This window comes from Mastigoproctus giganteus, chromosome 6 (assembly GCF_048544385.1).
Source record: "Mastigoproctus giganteus isolate SK-2022 chromosome 6, ASM4854438v1, whole genome shotgun sequence".
Lineage (NCBI taxonomy): Eukaryota > Metazoa > Arthropoda > Arachnida > Uropygi > Thelyphonidae > Mastigoproctus > Mastigoproctus giganteus.
The window spans coordinates 166,623,963-166,641,801 of NC_143580.1; the positions used below are offsets into that span (position 1 = coordinate 166,623,963).

Genomic DNA, 17,839 nt, shown 5'->3' on the forward strand with positions numbered 1-17,839 from the left:
GAGATCCATTTCCGTCTCCACAGGCGATTCATACGTGATAGATTTGAGGACCCCCCCCCCCCCCACAGAAAGAAATCAAGGCTCGATAAATCAGGTGAGCGTGGGGGCTAGGCAACGGGTCCACCACAGCCAATTCATCAATGCCCAAAACACCTGTTCAAATGGTCACGAACACACCTTCCATAATGGGCAGGCGCCCCGTCATGTTGAAACCAAATGTTGGTCTCACATTTGCTGGAACATCGTCAAGTAACCCTGGTAGAACTTGTTCAAGAAAGATCCGATATTTAGCAGATTTCATGCGGGATGGTAACAGGTATGGGCTGACTAAGCATACCTGCCCACACATTTATGTGTGGGCAGGTGTGACTTAGTCGGCCTCATGCGGTTGACTAAGTCACTGACCATACCTGCCCACACATTTATTGCGAAGCGATGTTGTGCCGCATGAGGCTGCACACCATGTGGGTTGTCGTGAGCCCACACATGAGCATTGTGCTGATTGAATAAGCCTTCCCGAGTGAAATAAGCCTCATCCGTCAACAAAACATAGGCTGGAAAATTCAAGTCTTGAACACTTTCTTGAAGAAACCACTGTGCAAAAGCCACACGTGCAGGATGATCTTGAGAAGCAGTAACTGAACACTTTGGTGATGAAAGGGGTGTAAGGAATCGTTGTGCCAGACACGCTGTACACAACGAGACACTAAGGGTTTTTGCTTTCGTAAAGGTGATTACACTGGTCTCAAACACTTTTTAAAAATTCTATACAGTGGTACTATCTGATGTGTTACCTGCAAATTCTAAATGGGAAGTATTCAAGGAATTAATCATAGAAGCTCTAGGCTTTTCATAACAACTAAGAAATACTCTTCAAGGTATTTCTTCAAGGAATAGACCTAAATGAATGTCAGATGAACTGATGAAACCCATGGCAGAGCAGAAAAGTGCATGAGATGCACAAATTATCAGGCAACACAAAAGCCTATGGTAGATATAAACTAGTGTAATCAAGTCACAAAGGATGCAAAGAAAAACAGCAGAGAATAGCTTAATAAAGCTTTTTGCCTAAATTATTAATTACTATATTATTACACAATAATTTCACATGGTATAAGAGTGGTATTATATTTAGTAATAATTTTAATGGAAAACAACCATGTAATGTCATTCCCTAACTATATTATCACAGAAAAGAAGCATTTTACCATGTTGGCTTTTACTGAGAGACTGGCACTTGCACATCCTGTCCTCACAATCATTCCACGTCCAAAGTTGGTAAAATTTCAACACTGACCCATTTTACTTACAGATGCTCAAAAATTGATCGCCACATTTATGAACTACAATTTTATATCAGCCATTCCTAACTTTGAGCTTTCACCAGTACCACAGGCAGTCCATCCTTACCCAAGGAATGCAAAGCCAATTCAATGAATGTGAAGAGTGATTAACGTATGTGAAGGTCACTATTAAATAATATATTAAAAAATTTCTTGATACTCTTAAAACATTTTAATAAAAATCTTTTGACATATAAATTTTCCCAATAAACAAGAAAAAGAAAACATTCATTATGAGAACAATTCACTCATATCAGAAATACAAACAAATATGTAACACTAAAATATAAGAAAAAATTACTCACAATAAGTAGTGTCCGGTTTCAGATCTTTAAGCACTACACGATGAATGAAGAGAATGCGCTTTTCTGCCCCACCATCTCTAAACAAAGTGGAAGATCCAAAAGCTGACTTATCTAACTTCAGCTCTCCATACTCCACAGTTGAAGTGTAAGTTGAGTTAAAAGTAACCCATGTCACTATCATCTGTGTTGAATCCACTATACAATGGAAGTAAATTTGGTTAAAATTAAATACTTTTGTGTATCTGTTCACATAAGTAAATAATGGTTGCTAAATTCCTCTAAATATATGAAATGCATCCAACAGCTACAAAACATAAGCATAGTAATACTTTAGACATTCTTGAAAATAGTATTAAATCAATTACCACTGGGTTATATTTGTGCGAAAAGGCAATTCCGAAGGGTTTGGCCAAAATGAGGATTATATTTTACTTGCCAAAATGACAAAAAAGTCACACTAACACAATTCCAGAAATTCTTCATTGCCAAGTTACAGCCATTGTGGTGATATTGTCAGCAATTCTATTCAAGTGATTTAATCTCAGTACAGATTACAGAATACTTTAGGGCTAAAGCCTCAGGTTGCATAGGGAGTTAACTGACATACAAGTTAGTACAATTGCATCATTTCTGTATGTAGCCAACCGCTTAAGTAGTTATAAATTGGCATCATTAAGTATATCTCATATTGTGAATACCTTCGCGAGTTGCCATGATATTGAACTACCTCAAATAAGTAACACTATCTCATATTGTGAAGGTATTCACAATATGAGATATACTTAATGATGCCAATTTATAACTATTTATGTAGTTAGCTATGTACTGGAATGATGCAATTGCACTAACTTGTACATTACTTAAACTCTTACATAACCCAAGGCTTTAAACCTAAACTATATCATAATTTAATTACTCCACACCATCAGACAATCTCTCATATTGTGGATTTATACTTTGCAACTAGGTTGTCATCATTGCAACATTAGGGTACCGGCCCACCTGCTGATGAGAAGCCAATAAGCTCTGAAATGGTGCCGTATGGGTGATGGTATCAGCTGAGAATAAGTAACAATAGTCTTTTCCTACGGTGAAGCGTTACTTATTTCAGGTAGTGCAATATCATGACAACTCGTTGAAGATATTCACAATATGAGATATACTTAATGATGACAATTTATAACTACTTAAGTAGTTGGCTATGTACAGAAATGATGCAACTGTACTAATCTCAGTACAGATTCTAGTGGTGATAGATCATTATTCAAATGCTTAAATGGTGTCCATGCATTTAATGTATGGCTGTACTAATAGAGATGGCAGGGAACCTGGGTTTCTCTAATGGGAAACATTCCTAGAACAATGGTGTCCCAAACAGGAAAACATTTGAGGTCACCAATTGTTGGCTTAGATAAATTAGATCATCAAGCCTGTGAATAAAAGTTGCAGCATCTGGAGACTAGGCACCTGTGAGGTGATCTGATTGGGGTGCTTAAGGCTTTGAATGGATTGAGCAAGCTGAATGTGAATGCTGATGGGATTCTTTCTCTTGCTCAGACCACACACACACATGAGGGGAGCACAAATTCAAATTGAGGAAGGATGGTTGCACAATAGATATACAGAAGTTTGCCTTTAGCCAGTGGGTGGTTGATTGCTGGAACAAACTTCCATCTGCTGCTGTGGAAGTTGGTAGCTTAAATAAATTCAAAGTTCCCTTTAGCATTAGCAGTGGTAAATGGTGATGTACAAGATTGCTTTCTTGCATCATTTGCCATCACTAATGCTGGTGGCAAATGATGCAAGACTGGGAGGGAGGGTGAGTGAAAACGGGGGCACCCAAGAACTTGAATTAAAAGAACATGTTCTGAATAAGACTGAGGAGATTCCTGGAGGAACCAACACAAGAGGTCAATGTTTCACAGTTTTATCATCCAAAGTGAGTACACGGCCTTCTCACTGGTTTTCCAGCACTTACTACATTCTGACAGTGATTTTTGACAATATGATAACCCTCAATGAGTTGCACTGGTTCTCTTTACAGATGAGGCAAAGTTTATTAAGGAGGATATCAAATATTCATAATTGACACCTGCAGGTAGAGGAAAATCCTCAAGGAATTGTTCAATTAATGAGTTACATATACAAGCTGTGACAATAAATTAATGAACTGAAACTACTAATATAGATGTTATTGAAAATTTTCATTTTGATTTCTCCACTGAAATCCAAAAATCTCTTTAATCGCCACACAATTTGAAAAAATTCAGGAATTAAGTTCAACATAACCATAAGCAAGTATTGAATGGCACTCTCATATGCAATTATCGACAGTGAGTTGGCTTTACTGATGCACAATTTCCTTGCAATTATTCATGAGTTAGTTTTACACTGAAGCATCTGGAATCAAACTGCTGATGCACATGGTTCATGCAGCAGTACTCCTGTTATGAACAGGCTGGCATCCAACTGAATGCATTCATTAAATTTGTGGGTTTTTCAATTTGCATTTCGCTCACCAAAACAACAGAGTTTTTCAAAAATTAATTAAAAATATGATTTTAATATAAAAATGGATATTTTTTATACAGTGACAATCCATTTTTCACAATCCATTATTCAAAACACAGTGACAATCCATTATTCAAAAAAAGATTGAAAATAAAGATGGCATCAAAAAAGTGAACAATTTTTAATCATTTCTTATTGATTTTTAAAACTGCATGCATATGGGATCACTTAGACCAGTGGTCTCAAACTGGCGGGCCGCATCCAGCCCCCGAAGAAATTTTACACGGCCCGCGAATACATTTCAATTATGCATTTGTTGTAAATACGGTGCTTATAGTTTTAGAGACAGAGATATGGACTGAGCTTATGTGCGCAACTGCTATTAAAGGAAAAAGAGATAGAATGAATAGGTTGGGGCTTCGTCTTTGTCACTGTATGCTTGTATACCAGGCCACGTGACTGGGGTAAGGTGGGAGAACTCCCCATGTCGGTACAATCATTAAATTTAGTTCGCCAGCCGACAGTTGGGTGGCGCTTCAGTATTCTGGTGTTTCCGATTTTTTCTATTGAGTTGGTACTTCTCATATATATTTTTCTCGAGTCAGTCACTAGTTGGTTAGCTGGATGCACAGTTGCGCAGTTCATATTGCTATATAGATGGAGACAAACTAACGTACGGCTTATAAAACCTGTTTATTTGTGCTTGTTGTGTAGAATATTAGATCTACGACAATGTAGATCTAACGATAGTTATTGATATAATGTAGATTTTACATTATATCAATACCTATCGTTCAGAATTGTGCATAACTTTTGAGTGTTCCTTTCATACAAAAATTCATCTTGTTAAATTAAAGTTGTAAATAAAATTATAATAGTGATTTTAATTAAGAGATTAAACTGCAAGCCATGTCTTTAACAAAGGGTAAAAGAAAAGTGGACGAAGAAGGACTTGTTTTTCAAGATTGGATACTATGATGTAGTCACAAAAGAACTGGATGCAGGGAATAACTTTGATATTATATATTTGGATTTTAGAAAGGCTTTTGATACTGTTGCGCATGGAAGACTGCTGCACAAATTGGAGCAGTGTGGCATTGGAGGCAAATTGCTGCTATGGATAAAGGGATGGTTGAGTGGTAGAAGACAGAGAGTGGTAATCGATGGACACTGCTCAACGTGGACTAATGTTATTAGTGGAGTTCCTCAGGGTTCAGTGTTGGGTCCATTGTTTTCTGTATTTATAAATGATACAGATGATGGTATATCAAGCTTAATGTCCAAGTTTGCAGACGATACAAAGATTGGCAGGGTTGTTAAGGACACTACTGATGCTATGCTGCAACAGGATCTGGAAAGGTTGAGCAGATGGGCTGAGAGGTGACAAATGAAGTTTAACATTGACAAATGTAAAGTACTACATATGGGACACAGTAACCGCAGATCAACGTATCAACTCTGTGGTACTACGCTGACAGTGGTAGAGAATGAAAAGGACCTGGGGGTAATTGTGCAGGCAGATATGAAGTTCTCTGAGCAGTGCAGACGAGCGGCAAGAGTAGCTCATGGTGTCTTGTCAATGATATACAGGAATTTTTCTAGCAGGGATAGGGATGTGATTATTCCCTTGTATAAGGCATTGGTCAGGCCACACCTTGAGTACTGTATACAGGTCAGGAGACCTCATTTCAAGAAGGATGTAGAGCTGCTGGAACGAGTACAGAGAAGGGCAACAAGATTAGTGAATGGAACAAAGGGTTGCTCTTACGAAGAAAGGCTTAAGTTTTGCAAATTACAGAGTCTGGAGACTAGGCATCAGCGAGGTGATCTGATAGAGGTGTATAAGGCTTTGAATGGCTTGAGCATGCTCAATGCCGATGGGATTCTTCCTCTTGGTCAGAATAATCACCTGAGAGGGCATAAATTCAAATTGAGGAAGGACGGATGTCGGACAGATGTGCGGAAATTTGCCTTTAGCCAGCGGGCAGTTGGTTTGTGGAATAGACTTCCATCACTTGTTGTTGAAGTTGATAGCCTAAACAAATTTAAGGCTCAGCTGGACAGGTATTTCGAACGAACGGAGGGGTGAAATGGGAGTAGTGGTTGTGCTTTTTTTTTTTTTTTTTGGCTGATGCTGAATAAGCTTGCTTTCTTGCATCATATGCCTCTACTAATGCTAAAAAAATGCTAAGATAAATGGGAAATTATGTACTTTTGTGGTGTTGTGCGCAATAAAATTGTATGTTTTATTTGTAATAAGGGAATATCAGTTCCAAAAGAATACAATTTATGTCGCCATTACAAAACGAATCATAAAGAAAATTTTGAAATGTTGGAAGGCAAATTGAGGGAAGAAAAGTTACAGTTTCTGAAATATGGCTTACAACGACAACAAAATTTTTTTACTAAAGCAAATAAATCCAGTGAAGCAATAGTTCACGCAAGTTTTGCTCTCGCGCACATCATTGCAAAATGGTCAAAACCATTTACTGATGGCAAATTCCTTAAAGATTGTGTGATTAAGTCTGCTGAACTTCTTTGTCCTGAAAAACAACAATTATTTAAAAATATTAGTTTGTCAGCCAACATGGTTGCGGAACGTATTAACAAAATCGCTAGTGATTTACGATGTCAGTTAAAAGAAAAAAGTATAGATTTTGCGGCATTCTCAATAGCAGTTATTATTATTATTATTATTAATAATATCCATATGATGCAAGGAAGCCTGAGGCTTATGCAGCACCAGGAGAAAAAAAAAAAAGTTCCCAAGTAACCCTGAGAGAGAGAGAGAGTCAAAAAGTAGAAGGGAATCACCAAGAAAGAGAAGAATAATGATATCCAGCTCAGGACCCTGGGTGTGCCAAGCCCATACTAACCAGATGTGAGCCCCCGGGGTTAGATTCATTGCCATCGGCAAGCTTCTCTGCTCCCGCACACTCCATGATACTGTCTGCTCCCACACACTCCATGATACTGTCATGACCATCCTCCCCTCTCGAATGAGAGGACTGCCTCTCTCAAGAGTACTGACATCACAGGTATAGCACAATTTGCCATTTTCGTACGAGGTGTTACTGATGAATTTCAAGTAATTAAGGAATTATTGGAAATAATTCCTATGAAAGGAAAAACTGGTAAGCAGGATATTTTTTTTGAAATAAAAACTGTAATAGATAAATATAAATTAAGTTGGGTTAAAATGGTTGGATTTGCAAGTGATGATGCAGGTTGGTAAAAAAAATGGAGTAGCGGTAAAATTAAGAAATATAGTGAAAGAAGAAAAATTTCAGAATAATTTTTGCACTATACATTGCATTATTCATCAAGAAGCACTTTGTGCCAAAAGTTTGCAGATGGATAATGTTATGGAAACAGTAACTAAACAGTAAACTTTATCCGTGGACGAGCTCTGAATCAGCAAGAATTAGTTGCATTGCTTGAAGAAATTGAAAGTGAGTACGGAGAAATGATTTATTATAACGAGGTGAGGGGTGGTTAAGTCGAGGAGCTGTATTAAAACGGTTTTTTGATTTAATAAATGAAATCAAAATTTTCATGACATACAGAAATAAAACCATCGACGAGCTACATAATGATACAGGGATAACAGATTTAGCATTTCTTGTTGACTTAACCGGCCATTTAAATATTCTCAATAAAGAGCTGCAAGGAAAGAATAAACTTATCACTGACATGTATGCTTGTATTAAAGCTTTTAAAGTTAAATTGCAATTATGGGAAACACAACTGGAATCAAAAAATTTCGTACATTTCCTGCATCTTAAATCCTGCCCTATTATTTCAAATTAAAAATCTCAAGAATATGCAAGAAAAATAGCATTTTTACGACAAGAATTTGAAAAAAGATTTAAAGATTTTAATGATTTGGAGTCTAATTTTACATTATTTTCATTACCATTAAAAACGAACGTGAATAATGCACCAGAAAATACACAAATGGAGCTAATTAATTTACAGTGTGATATAAATCTTATTCAAAGATTTGAAGATACAGATTTGATTAACTTTTATTCGTACTTGTCAAAAGATAAATACCCTCAGTTACAAATTTTTGCAATAAGAATAATCACTTTGTTTGAGTGAACAGTTATGTGAACAGTTTTTTTCGCAGTTGAAAATTAATATGTCTAAGAAAAGAACCTGATTGACTGATGAGCATCTACAATCCGTGATGAAGATAGTTTCTAGTAATTTTTCTCCAAGGCTACAAACTTTATCAGAATCGAAATGCCATCAAGTGTCAAGTTGTAGTAAGAAATAAAGAAGTTCATAATTATTTACATATAAACATATGTATTTTTTCTGTACGTGTTGAAATAAATTTTCAATCAAACCATGTTCAAGGCAAATTAAATTTTAAAAGTAAAATTTCCAAACTTATTATAAACTTATATGCAACACATCACACACACGCGTCACACGTAACACCAGGTTATAAAGGGGTGGTATCCATACATTAGGGTTAAGTACGGTGCAATATATATATATATATATATATTCACTCTCATTTTGTTAAAAAAAAATTCCAGTCCGTCAGCTGCTTTCAGATCATGCATTCGGCCCGCATGCAATTTGAGTTTGAGACCACTGACTTAGACCACAGTAACTGAAAAAGAAGTAATTCTTCATGCTACTAATAACAGGTTAAGTGCTGCTCTCTCATAAAAACCACAAACACAAATGGTATGAGAACCTATAGTACTTAGAAACGTGCATGGGCTGCAGCATTCTCCTCAGAAAATTTTGCCAGCCGGATGGCATTATGAAGTAGCTGGGTGGGGAAGCATAATACTTCGCAATATTATAAAAATTTTTTTTTTTATTTATAAATGTGACTTAAGCAATCCAGATCAAAAATTAATTGCATAATTTAACATTATATGCTCCTGTCACATTGATCTCTATCACATAGTACACTCGAATTAATATTGATCGAGATCAGTGAGCATCGTGATACAGCATTGTGAGAATACAGCATTGTGAGAATCACTTAAATTTTAGCCTGGTGGTCAGTTAAATTCATTGGGCGGTGCACCCATTCGATAGGTCCTGGAGAGAACACTGGGTTGAAAACTGATAAGATAGAAGAAACTTGTTGACAGAATGGAATTTCTGTAGGTTGGATTTTTTCCCATTCGAGAATTGTATGTGAAAGGTTTTTCCAGAAAACAGAAATACCAGCTATTCCCGTATAACATGGTACTTCTACAACACGATTTCGCTCTAACACGATTGATAAATTGCGGTAATCCTTGCACAAGACAGTACCTATATAACGTGGTTTTGCCATAATTTTCTAAAACTGATAGAAAATTATGGCAAATCTTATATAACACAGTATTTTTGAGCTTTTTTGAGGGGGAAACCCTATGTTGGATGTAATTTTTCAAAATTTCCATTCTTCTTTGTGAAGTTGACTCACTAGTGGCTATGCAAAAAAACATAAACAAAAAGGGAAATCCCTGTGTTAGGTTATATGCTATGAACTTGTGCTTGTTTGAGAACACAAAAAATTGTGACTTTGAAGCGTGCAGTTGACTTGTCAGATTTTTGTAAGGTTATTTTAGCTTTTATTTGATCCTTATAAATTTTTCCAGGTACGTATTACTAAACTTTGTTCTTAAGAACCGTATTGGAATAATTTCTTTATTGTGAATTCAATTCCAGCCCTACATTATGCCTAACCAAAGTAAAAAAGCACCACTCAAAAGACATTTTTCAACTGTGGACTATATCTGAATCATAGTTTTATTGCTCAAAGAAGTAAAATTGACAACTTTAAAAGCGTGTTGGAAAAATGTATAGCCAGAGTCAGTTCATTGAGGAAAAATGGTCAAACCGGAAGAAAAAATTGGTGTAAGGTTATTTTAGCTTTTATTTGATCCTTATAAATTTTTCCAGAAACGTATTACTAAACTTTGTTCTTAAGAACCGTATTGGAATAATTTCTTTATTGTGAATTCAATTCCAGCCCTACATTATGCCTAACCAAAGTAAAAAAGCACCACTCAAAAGACATTTTTCAACTGTGGACTATATCTGAATCATAGTTTTATTGCTCAAAGAAGTAAAATTGACAACTTTAAAAGCGTGTTGGAAAAATGTATAGCCAGAGTCAGTTCATTGAGGAAAAATGGTCAAACCGGAAGAAAAAATTGGTGCGATAGTAGAACTTGCTAAGTCGGTAGGAGGGGAAGGTTTTGCTGATATCACTACTGAAGACATTCAAGAATTACTGGTAGAAAAAGAGGTTGGCAAAGCAAATTTGGTGGAAATCGCATCAGAGGTACATCAAATCAATTCAGAGGATGATAGCACAGATGAAAATTCTGAAGCTCCAAATTTTACACTAAAAAGGATACAGGAAGGCATAAACTTAGCCGAGCAATTAGAATCTTATTTTTTTGAATGCTGTTGTTGTTGTTGGTTTAGGAATTCGTTAGGCAAATCGGCAACTATGGCAATAGTGTGCCATATTTTCTGAAGGCAGATCCTTCAACTGAAAGGAACACAAAGTTTAAAAGGGAGCTTCAAACATGCTTAGTTCCATACCAAGAAATTTACAAAGATCTGTCAAGCAAAAGCAAACAAACCCAGATTACTGATTCTTTATAGAGAACAAAAGATACACAAAATCTAGATGCTGCAGAAGAAAATTCAAAAGGTGAAGATATTCCGCAACAGAGAAAACCTTCTTGTTTGATTGTGCTTAGCAGCGATGAAGAGGAAGAAAATTAAATGAACGTACATTTTCTGACATATATGTATCTCTGTTTCTAAGACGTTTGTTCAGTTATTACTATTTTTTAATAAAAATTAAGTTTCCGATAGTTATAAAAAAATGGTGTATTTCTGTGAGCTTTTGGAACTGGTTCTTAGTCCCATATAACACAGTTTTGCACTACATGAGCTTTTATATGAACCTAACTACCATGTTATATGAGGGTTACCTGTAAATGTGATTATGGGAAAGAGAAGTTAGTTAGTTCTGTGAGTTTAAAGTTGGACAGAAAATGGATGCTGACTGATTATGGCACACTGGTTTGGAAAGGAGAGAGGGAATTATTTGATTATTTGTTATTTGGTTTTTTTTTTTAGGAGCATTAGCAACTAAGGCCATATTGCTTCGGGGGTATGTGGTGGTCATTCCCTGACCTTTCCGCATCCTCCGTATTTGGTGGTCATGGGCTCGAACCCCGGTCTAATCAAGAAGCGTGTGCTACGCACTGCTGCTCCTGCCCACCTGGCTACGAAGGCGCCGGGGGGAATTATGGAAGACAATTCAGAAAAACAGTGCTTGTGGATGTATCTACAGAAAAGACGTGGCAAAAAAACGAAAGTTCATGAGACAGAATGGAGAGACTTTGTAAGAGAAGGGTCACGAATTAACCTGACTGCCCTCTTTTGAATGAGGTCTAGAAGTGATGGGGCACCACCACAAATATAGGAACAATATTCAATGGTGGGGCACTGGCAGCGAGTGTTCAGAGAGAAAACTGGACATCTAATTATGAGAAACAGTCGGCAATCCACAAGATGTAAGCTTATTTAGAAGAGCTTTATGCCAAACACGATCAAGAGCCTTTGAAATAGAGCAACTGCTTGAGTTTCAAACTTTTCCACTTAATTTATCCACAGATGGGTAACATCAGGGGATATTCATGTGTTGCTGAGGGGATCCCAGGGTTCCCCCATTAGCCACCATTGTACATGTGTAGAAGCCTACACTAAAACTGGCCATTATTATGTGGTGCGTTGTAAGTGTAGTGATATGGTGTGTTGTTATGTTTTTGGCCGGTACCTGGCTCTTAGCAGATGAAGCTGGTCACCACGTCCCACCCCTGACCACATGGAGGCGGCCAGGATCCACTGCAAAAGCAATAAGAAAAATTAGAAATACAGGGATAGTGATCGAAATGGAAACTAAAATTGAAGCTAACAAAATTATGACCAATGCAAAAATAAAGACGATGGGTTTAAAGGCAGACGTGCAAAGAAAGCTGGGACTGTCTACCATCATTTTTGACCTCAGTGACAACCTGACCCAACAGCACCTTACTAAGGAATTATAATGTAGGAACTTACAGGAGTACTTCCCAGACTTAGAGGCAGATGCTTTAATCACACCTAAATCCTGGAAAAAAAGTCAAAGGAGAAGGAGACCAAAACTGGATTGTTCAACTCAACCCAATTGCCTGGAAGGTCCTAAACAATCAAGCAAGGCTATACAATAAACTGGGGCAGCCACCGCTTTTGCAAACATGTGGCTGTGCCTAAATGCTACAAGTGTTGCAGATTCGGCCATACCACACACACACACACACACACACACACACACACACACACACACACACACACACACACACACACACACACACACACTTGTACCCAAACACAGTGCAAACGCGCAGTCATTGTGCTGAAAAAGGCCACGAATTTAACAGCTGTCCTAACAAAATCGAAGATCCTATTTGGGTGAACAGTAAAAGTTTCAAAATGGACTCAGCGCATTCCATCAGAGTTAGAAAATGTCCAACATATATAAAAGCCAAGGATCAGCACCAACAACAGATCAATTATGGGGAGACACCTTAAAAAATTTAACTTCAAAGAGGTAAAAATAACACAAATTAACGCACAACAGGCCTGGGCTATGGTCAGCCAAATCAGGATTTGGGCAGACGAGGACAACACAAAGGTAATTATCCTCAAAGGGTCATACGCCCATAAGAACCAGGTCAGAGGCTATCCCTTGACCTACAAAGTCATCCAGGTGGAAAGAGAAACCTCCGGCAACAACAGTTGTAAGAAACCCTGACATCACAGCCACAAAGATAACCCAACTTTGCACAGCCAGGGCCATATGTGCCCACATTATAATAGTGCTTGGAAACTTTTATGTTGTTGCCCTATACTACTGTCCAGGTGAAGATATTATTGGAGCTATAAGATACCTTCAAAGTGTACTAAACACTCTCCCAGGAGAGACAAATTATCGTCAGAGCAGATGTAATCTGCAGGTCCCCGGTGCAGTACAGCACACCAGACCAGCGAAGAGCAACAAACGGCCAAATACTGGGTAACTCCCCCTTTGGAATCCTCAATCAGCCAAACAATCTCCCCACTTTCAGCAGTAACCTTTGGGAAGCCACCATTGACATTTCTCTGGCTACAAGATACACAGCCAGCTATATCAACGACTAGAAGGTCCAAGGTGATTGGACAACCTCTGACCACCGAGCCATTACATTCAGGATCACAAAAAATCACAATAGACAACCCATGTCCAGAGTAATGCAACATAGACATGCAATAGAAAACACAAACTGGGAAATGTTCAGGGGTGCCCTGCTAGAAGTGGTGGGACAACAGCAGCAGAAACTCAAAATCCAAACCTTCTTCAAAAAGAGATCACCACCCTATTAACAGAAGTCTGCAATTAGAGGATAGTGGCTGTATTTGGCAACAGTGCAACTTCAGAATACCAGGTGAAATCCTAGTTAAAACAATTCACGTGTGGTAGAGAGTCCATCGAAGAGGATCCACAATCAGGTTTTGATTTGGTAGTTGTTGGCGCATCGGCTTCTGTGGCCATATTGCACCTCCCAAGGTTTTTGCAGTACTTTGATCCAAGCCCGAGGCGGGAATCGAACCCGCAACCTTTGAGTTGCCGGGCAGGTACTTTACCCACTCGGCTAGCCCGGTCGGCCCACAATCAGGAAGGCTTGTGACAGCAGCCATTCCAGAAATGTGCCAAGCTGTGAAAACTCTTGTGGTGAATGACAGATGTTTAAAGGTGTCCCAAATCTCTAAGGATTATGACATCTGAAGGAATGGTTATAAACAATCCTCCATGAACATTTGGGGATGACTAAATTCAGTGCAAAGTGGATCCCCAGATTTCTGATCCCAGTGCAGAAGCAATGGTGTTGTGAGCAGAATTCAGAACTTTATGGAAAGGATCCTGAAACTTTGATCTAAAGAATTATTACGGGTGATAAAACATGGGTTCATCACTGGACTCCTAAGATCAAGCAAGAAACAATGCAATGGAAGCACAATGGTTCTCCCCCTGGTAAGATTATGGCCACTATTTTTTCAGATGTTGAGGAAATTTTGTACATTCACTACTTGGAACACAAGTAGACAGTCACTGGGGAGTCATATTCATCCCTACTGTACAACATAAGGGCTATTGTAAAGGAAAAATACCATGCAAAACTTTCCACGGGTGTACTGCTTCTTCAGAGAGAGAGAGACTGTGATTTTACACTACACACCTATCCACTTTACAAGCCAGATCTCACCTGCAGTGACTATTTTCTGTTTAGACACCTCAAGAAAAACATATGTGGGATGTCACTTTGCTGATGATAATGAAATGAAGTCTGCTTTTCTGCATTCTTTGATTGACAGGACAAAGAATTTTATTTGTCTGGTATTTCCAACAAAATGGAACAAGTATATTGTTCCATTTTCCAGAAGTTCAGGAGAGTTGCATTGAAAAATAAAACCATTTTGCCTCTATCTCATTTCCTTCATAGGTAGATAGTTAGATAATTTATTGAATGCCTAAATAGATAATTTTGCAAAGTGATCTGATTGAGGTGTATAAGGCCTTGAATGGGTTGAGCAAGCTGAATGCTGATGGGATTCTTCCTCTTGCTCAGACTAAGAACCTGAAGGGGCACAGTTTCAAATTGAGAAAAGATAGTTGTAGAATAGATGTGTGGAAATTTGCCTTTAGCCAGCAGGTAGTTGATTGGTGGAACAGGCTTCCATCTTTTGTTTTGGAAGCTAATAGCCTAAATAAATTTAAGGCTGAGCTGGACAGGCATTTGGAACGAATGGAGGGGTGAAATGGGAAGGAGGGGTTTTTTGGCTGATGCTGGATAAGCTTGCTTTCTTGTATCATATGCCTCTACTAATGCTATTTTATTGAACCCCTCATATAAAGGCAGGTTTTGCTGCAGGGAATGGGTCATTAAAACAGTTCCAGTTTTAGAGAACTATTCCTTTTTTTTTTTTTTAATTCACTTAATTTTCTCTTGAACACCAAATTATGTTTAAATTTCTTTCATTGGGAGCATTTAGAATGCTAAATACTACCGAACTTAAAATGTAAAGGCAATGTTGACTACCCACTACTCAAACAGAAGTAGCAAAACTTCGTAAAATTCATTATTTATTCCGTTTATTCAAGTTTTAGTTAAGACTTTAACAATTTTAACAATACTTTAACAATTTTAACAGCTGTCAAATAAGCTTGCTTTTTTAACCTTATACGTTTAAAGTTAAATAAAGATGTTTATTAGTCTCACCTCCATAGGATAAATGTATCTGTTCTGGTTGAGTCAACAATTCGCAAAACATACAAGGGCTAAGATGACTGAAAATCAACAACCCAAATACCATTACGAAAGCCATCTGTACAAGTCACACTATCAGTTCCGTATTACATGAAATGCTGCTTTTGGTTTATATACATTTTGATAGTTCCTCGTTATCTAACATCCTCGGCAAAGTAGAGTAAACGAAAACAATCAGCTGATAAAGTACCTCTTATCACGTGAATACAGATTCATTGATAGAAACTCTGTAATATACACAATAAACTCAGTGAATAGCTAGATCGTACGTATAAGGACTCCTTAAAATACCAAGACTCAGTGAATAGTTACTGCAAAAATCTGCTTACATTCTATGACCGGCACTATCAATGCAACACAGCGGCCAACTTTTACAATGCAAAAAAAAAAAAATAATAATAATAAATCGACAATTACATATCTACAGTAATGCATTAAAATTTAATATTCTCTATCAGTATTTTTTATTTCTACTTAAAAGTGGGTTTGAAGATCAAAAGCGTCAAGAGGAGTTAATTTACCATGAATAGCACTATCTCGAATAAGTAACGCTTCACTAATAGCTAGCTTCACTAAGACTATTGTTACTTATTCCAGGTGGGCACCACTACCACCCAGACGGTATCGTTTCAAGGCTTGTTCTCCCTTCATCCGTCGGTGGGCAGGCACCTTAGGTATTGCAAACACAACAACAACCCGGTTGTGAAGATAATCCCGCAATAGAGAGATGCCAAAAGGTGTACACGATAATTTTGCCGGATTATCCTCACAACTGGGTTGTCATGTTTGCAATACCTAAGGTGCCTACCCATCGACGGATGAAAGGGCAACAAGTTTTCAAACGATGCCGTCTGGGTGGTGGTGACGCCCAACTAGAATAAGTAACAATAGTCTTCTCAAACATTGAAGCATTACTTATTCGAGGTAGTGCAGTACATGGTAACTCGTTGTGAAGGTTCAGCACACAAAGAGATACAGTTGAAATGATACCCTTTATACTACTATCGTAGTCTTTCCTTTCAGAGTGGTCTAGGGTATTTTTACACCGATATTATCAAGTAAAATGTAGAGGTATGACACAGTAAGTCGAATTGGAAAATGGAAAGAATACAAAGATAAAGCGTTATCGTCGAAGCTACGCTTTACATACCAACTAAGAAATATTGTTCAAGGTTTAGGAGTAAACCGATGTCAGATGAACTAATGAGACATATGGCAGAGAAGAAAAATACATCGGATACATATAAATTAATGGGAGACATGAAACCTATGATAGATATAAGCTGATCTGTAACCAAGTCACAAAGGAGATTAGGCAGGCAAAGGCAGATTATGAGAAATCTTTGGCAAAGGACGCAAAGAAAAACAGCAAAGAGCTCTTTACCAATGTAAACTCTAGAAGGAAAAGGATGAATCAGATGGGTCCACTAGATATTGAGGGTTCAACTGTTGATGACCCTGCTCAGGTGGCTAACAAACTAAATGAGAATTTTGCATCTACATTCCCACATGAGGAGTTACTCGGGGAGGGGAATGCCAGAGGCGAATTAAACTCTGGCAGTGAGGTAGATGATTTTGTAATAACTGAGAGGAAAGTGGAAGAGAAATTGTTGAAGATAAACATAAAAAAGGCACCCAGGGTGGATGGGATCTATCCAGTTATATTAAAGGAGGCAGCAAAGGAAGTAAGCAGACCCTTAGCCATATTTATGAGAGATTCTTTGGACTCAGGGGAGGTATCCATGGACTGGAGATGTGCAAATGTGACCCCAATTCACAAAAGAGAATCAAAGGGCAATACGAGTAATTATAGAACTGTTAGTTTACCTTCGGTTCCAGGAAAATTAAGGGAGGCACTGGTTAAAGAAGCACTGCAGGATCATCTAGACAAGACTTCAGTTATAGCTCGGACACAGCATGGTTTTGTAAAGGGAAAGTCTTGCCTGACCAATTTGATTGGATACTAAGATGTAGTCACAAAGGAACTGGATGCAGGGAATAACTTTGATATTATATATTTGGATTTTAGAAAGGCTTTTGATACTGTTGCAGATGGAAGACTCCTGAACAAATTGGAGCAGTGTGGCATTGGAGGCAAATTGCTGCTATGGATAAAGGGTTGGTTGAGTGGGAGAGACAGAGAGTCGTAATTAATGTACACTGCTCATCGTGGACTAATGTTATTAATGGAGTCCCTCAAGGTTCAGTGTTGGGTCCATTGTTGTTTTCTGTATTCATAAATGATATTGATGATGGTATATCAAACTTAATGTCCAAGTTTGCAGACAAT

The 17,839-nt window shown here is 37.8% G+C and overlaps 1 protein-coding gene across 1 annotated transcript in view; it reads right to left on the bottom strand.

The window, feature by feature from the left end:
• LOC150084729 (acid phosphatase type 7) overlaps nt 1-15,804 on the bottom strand; it is a 214,069-nt gene extending 198,265 nt beyond the window's left edge. Inside the window, exons 1-2 of the mRNA XM_090375467.1 lie at nt 15,502-15,804; nt 1,649-1,843 (exon numbers count right to left, since the gene is read on the bottom strand). Coding sequence (XP_090231593.1) covers nt 1,649-1,843; nt 15,502-15,607 — 301 coding nt within the window. The 5' untranslated portion in view covers nt 15,608-15,804. The remainder of the gene's footprint in view (nt 1-1,648; nt 1,844-15,501) is intronic.
• Between the last annotated feature and the right edge of the window lie 2,035 nt (nt 15,805-17,839).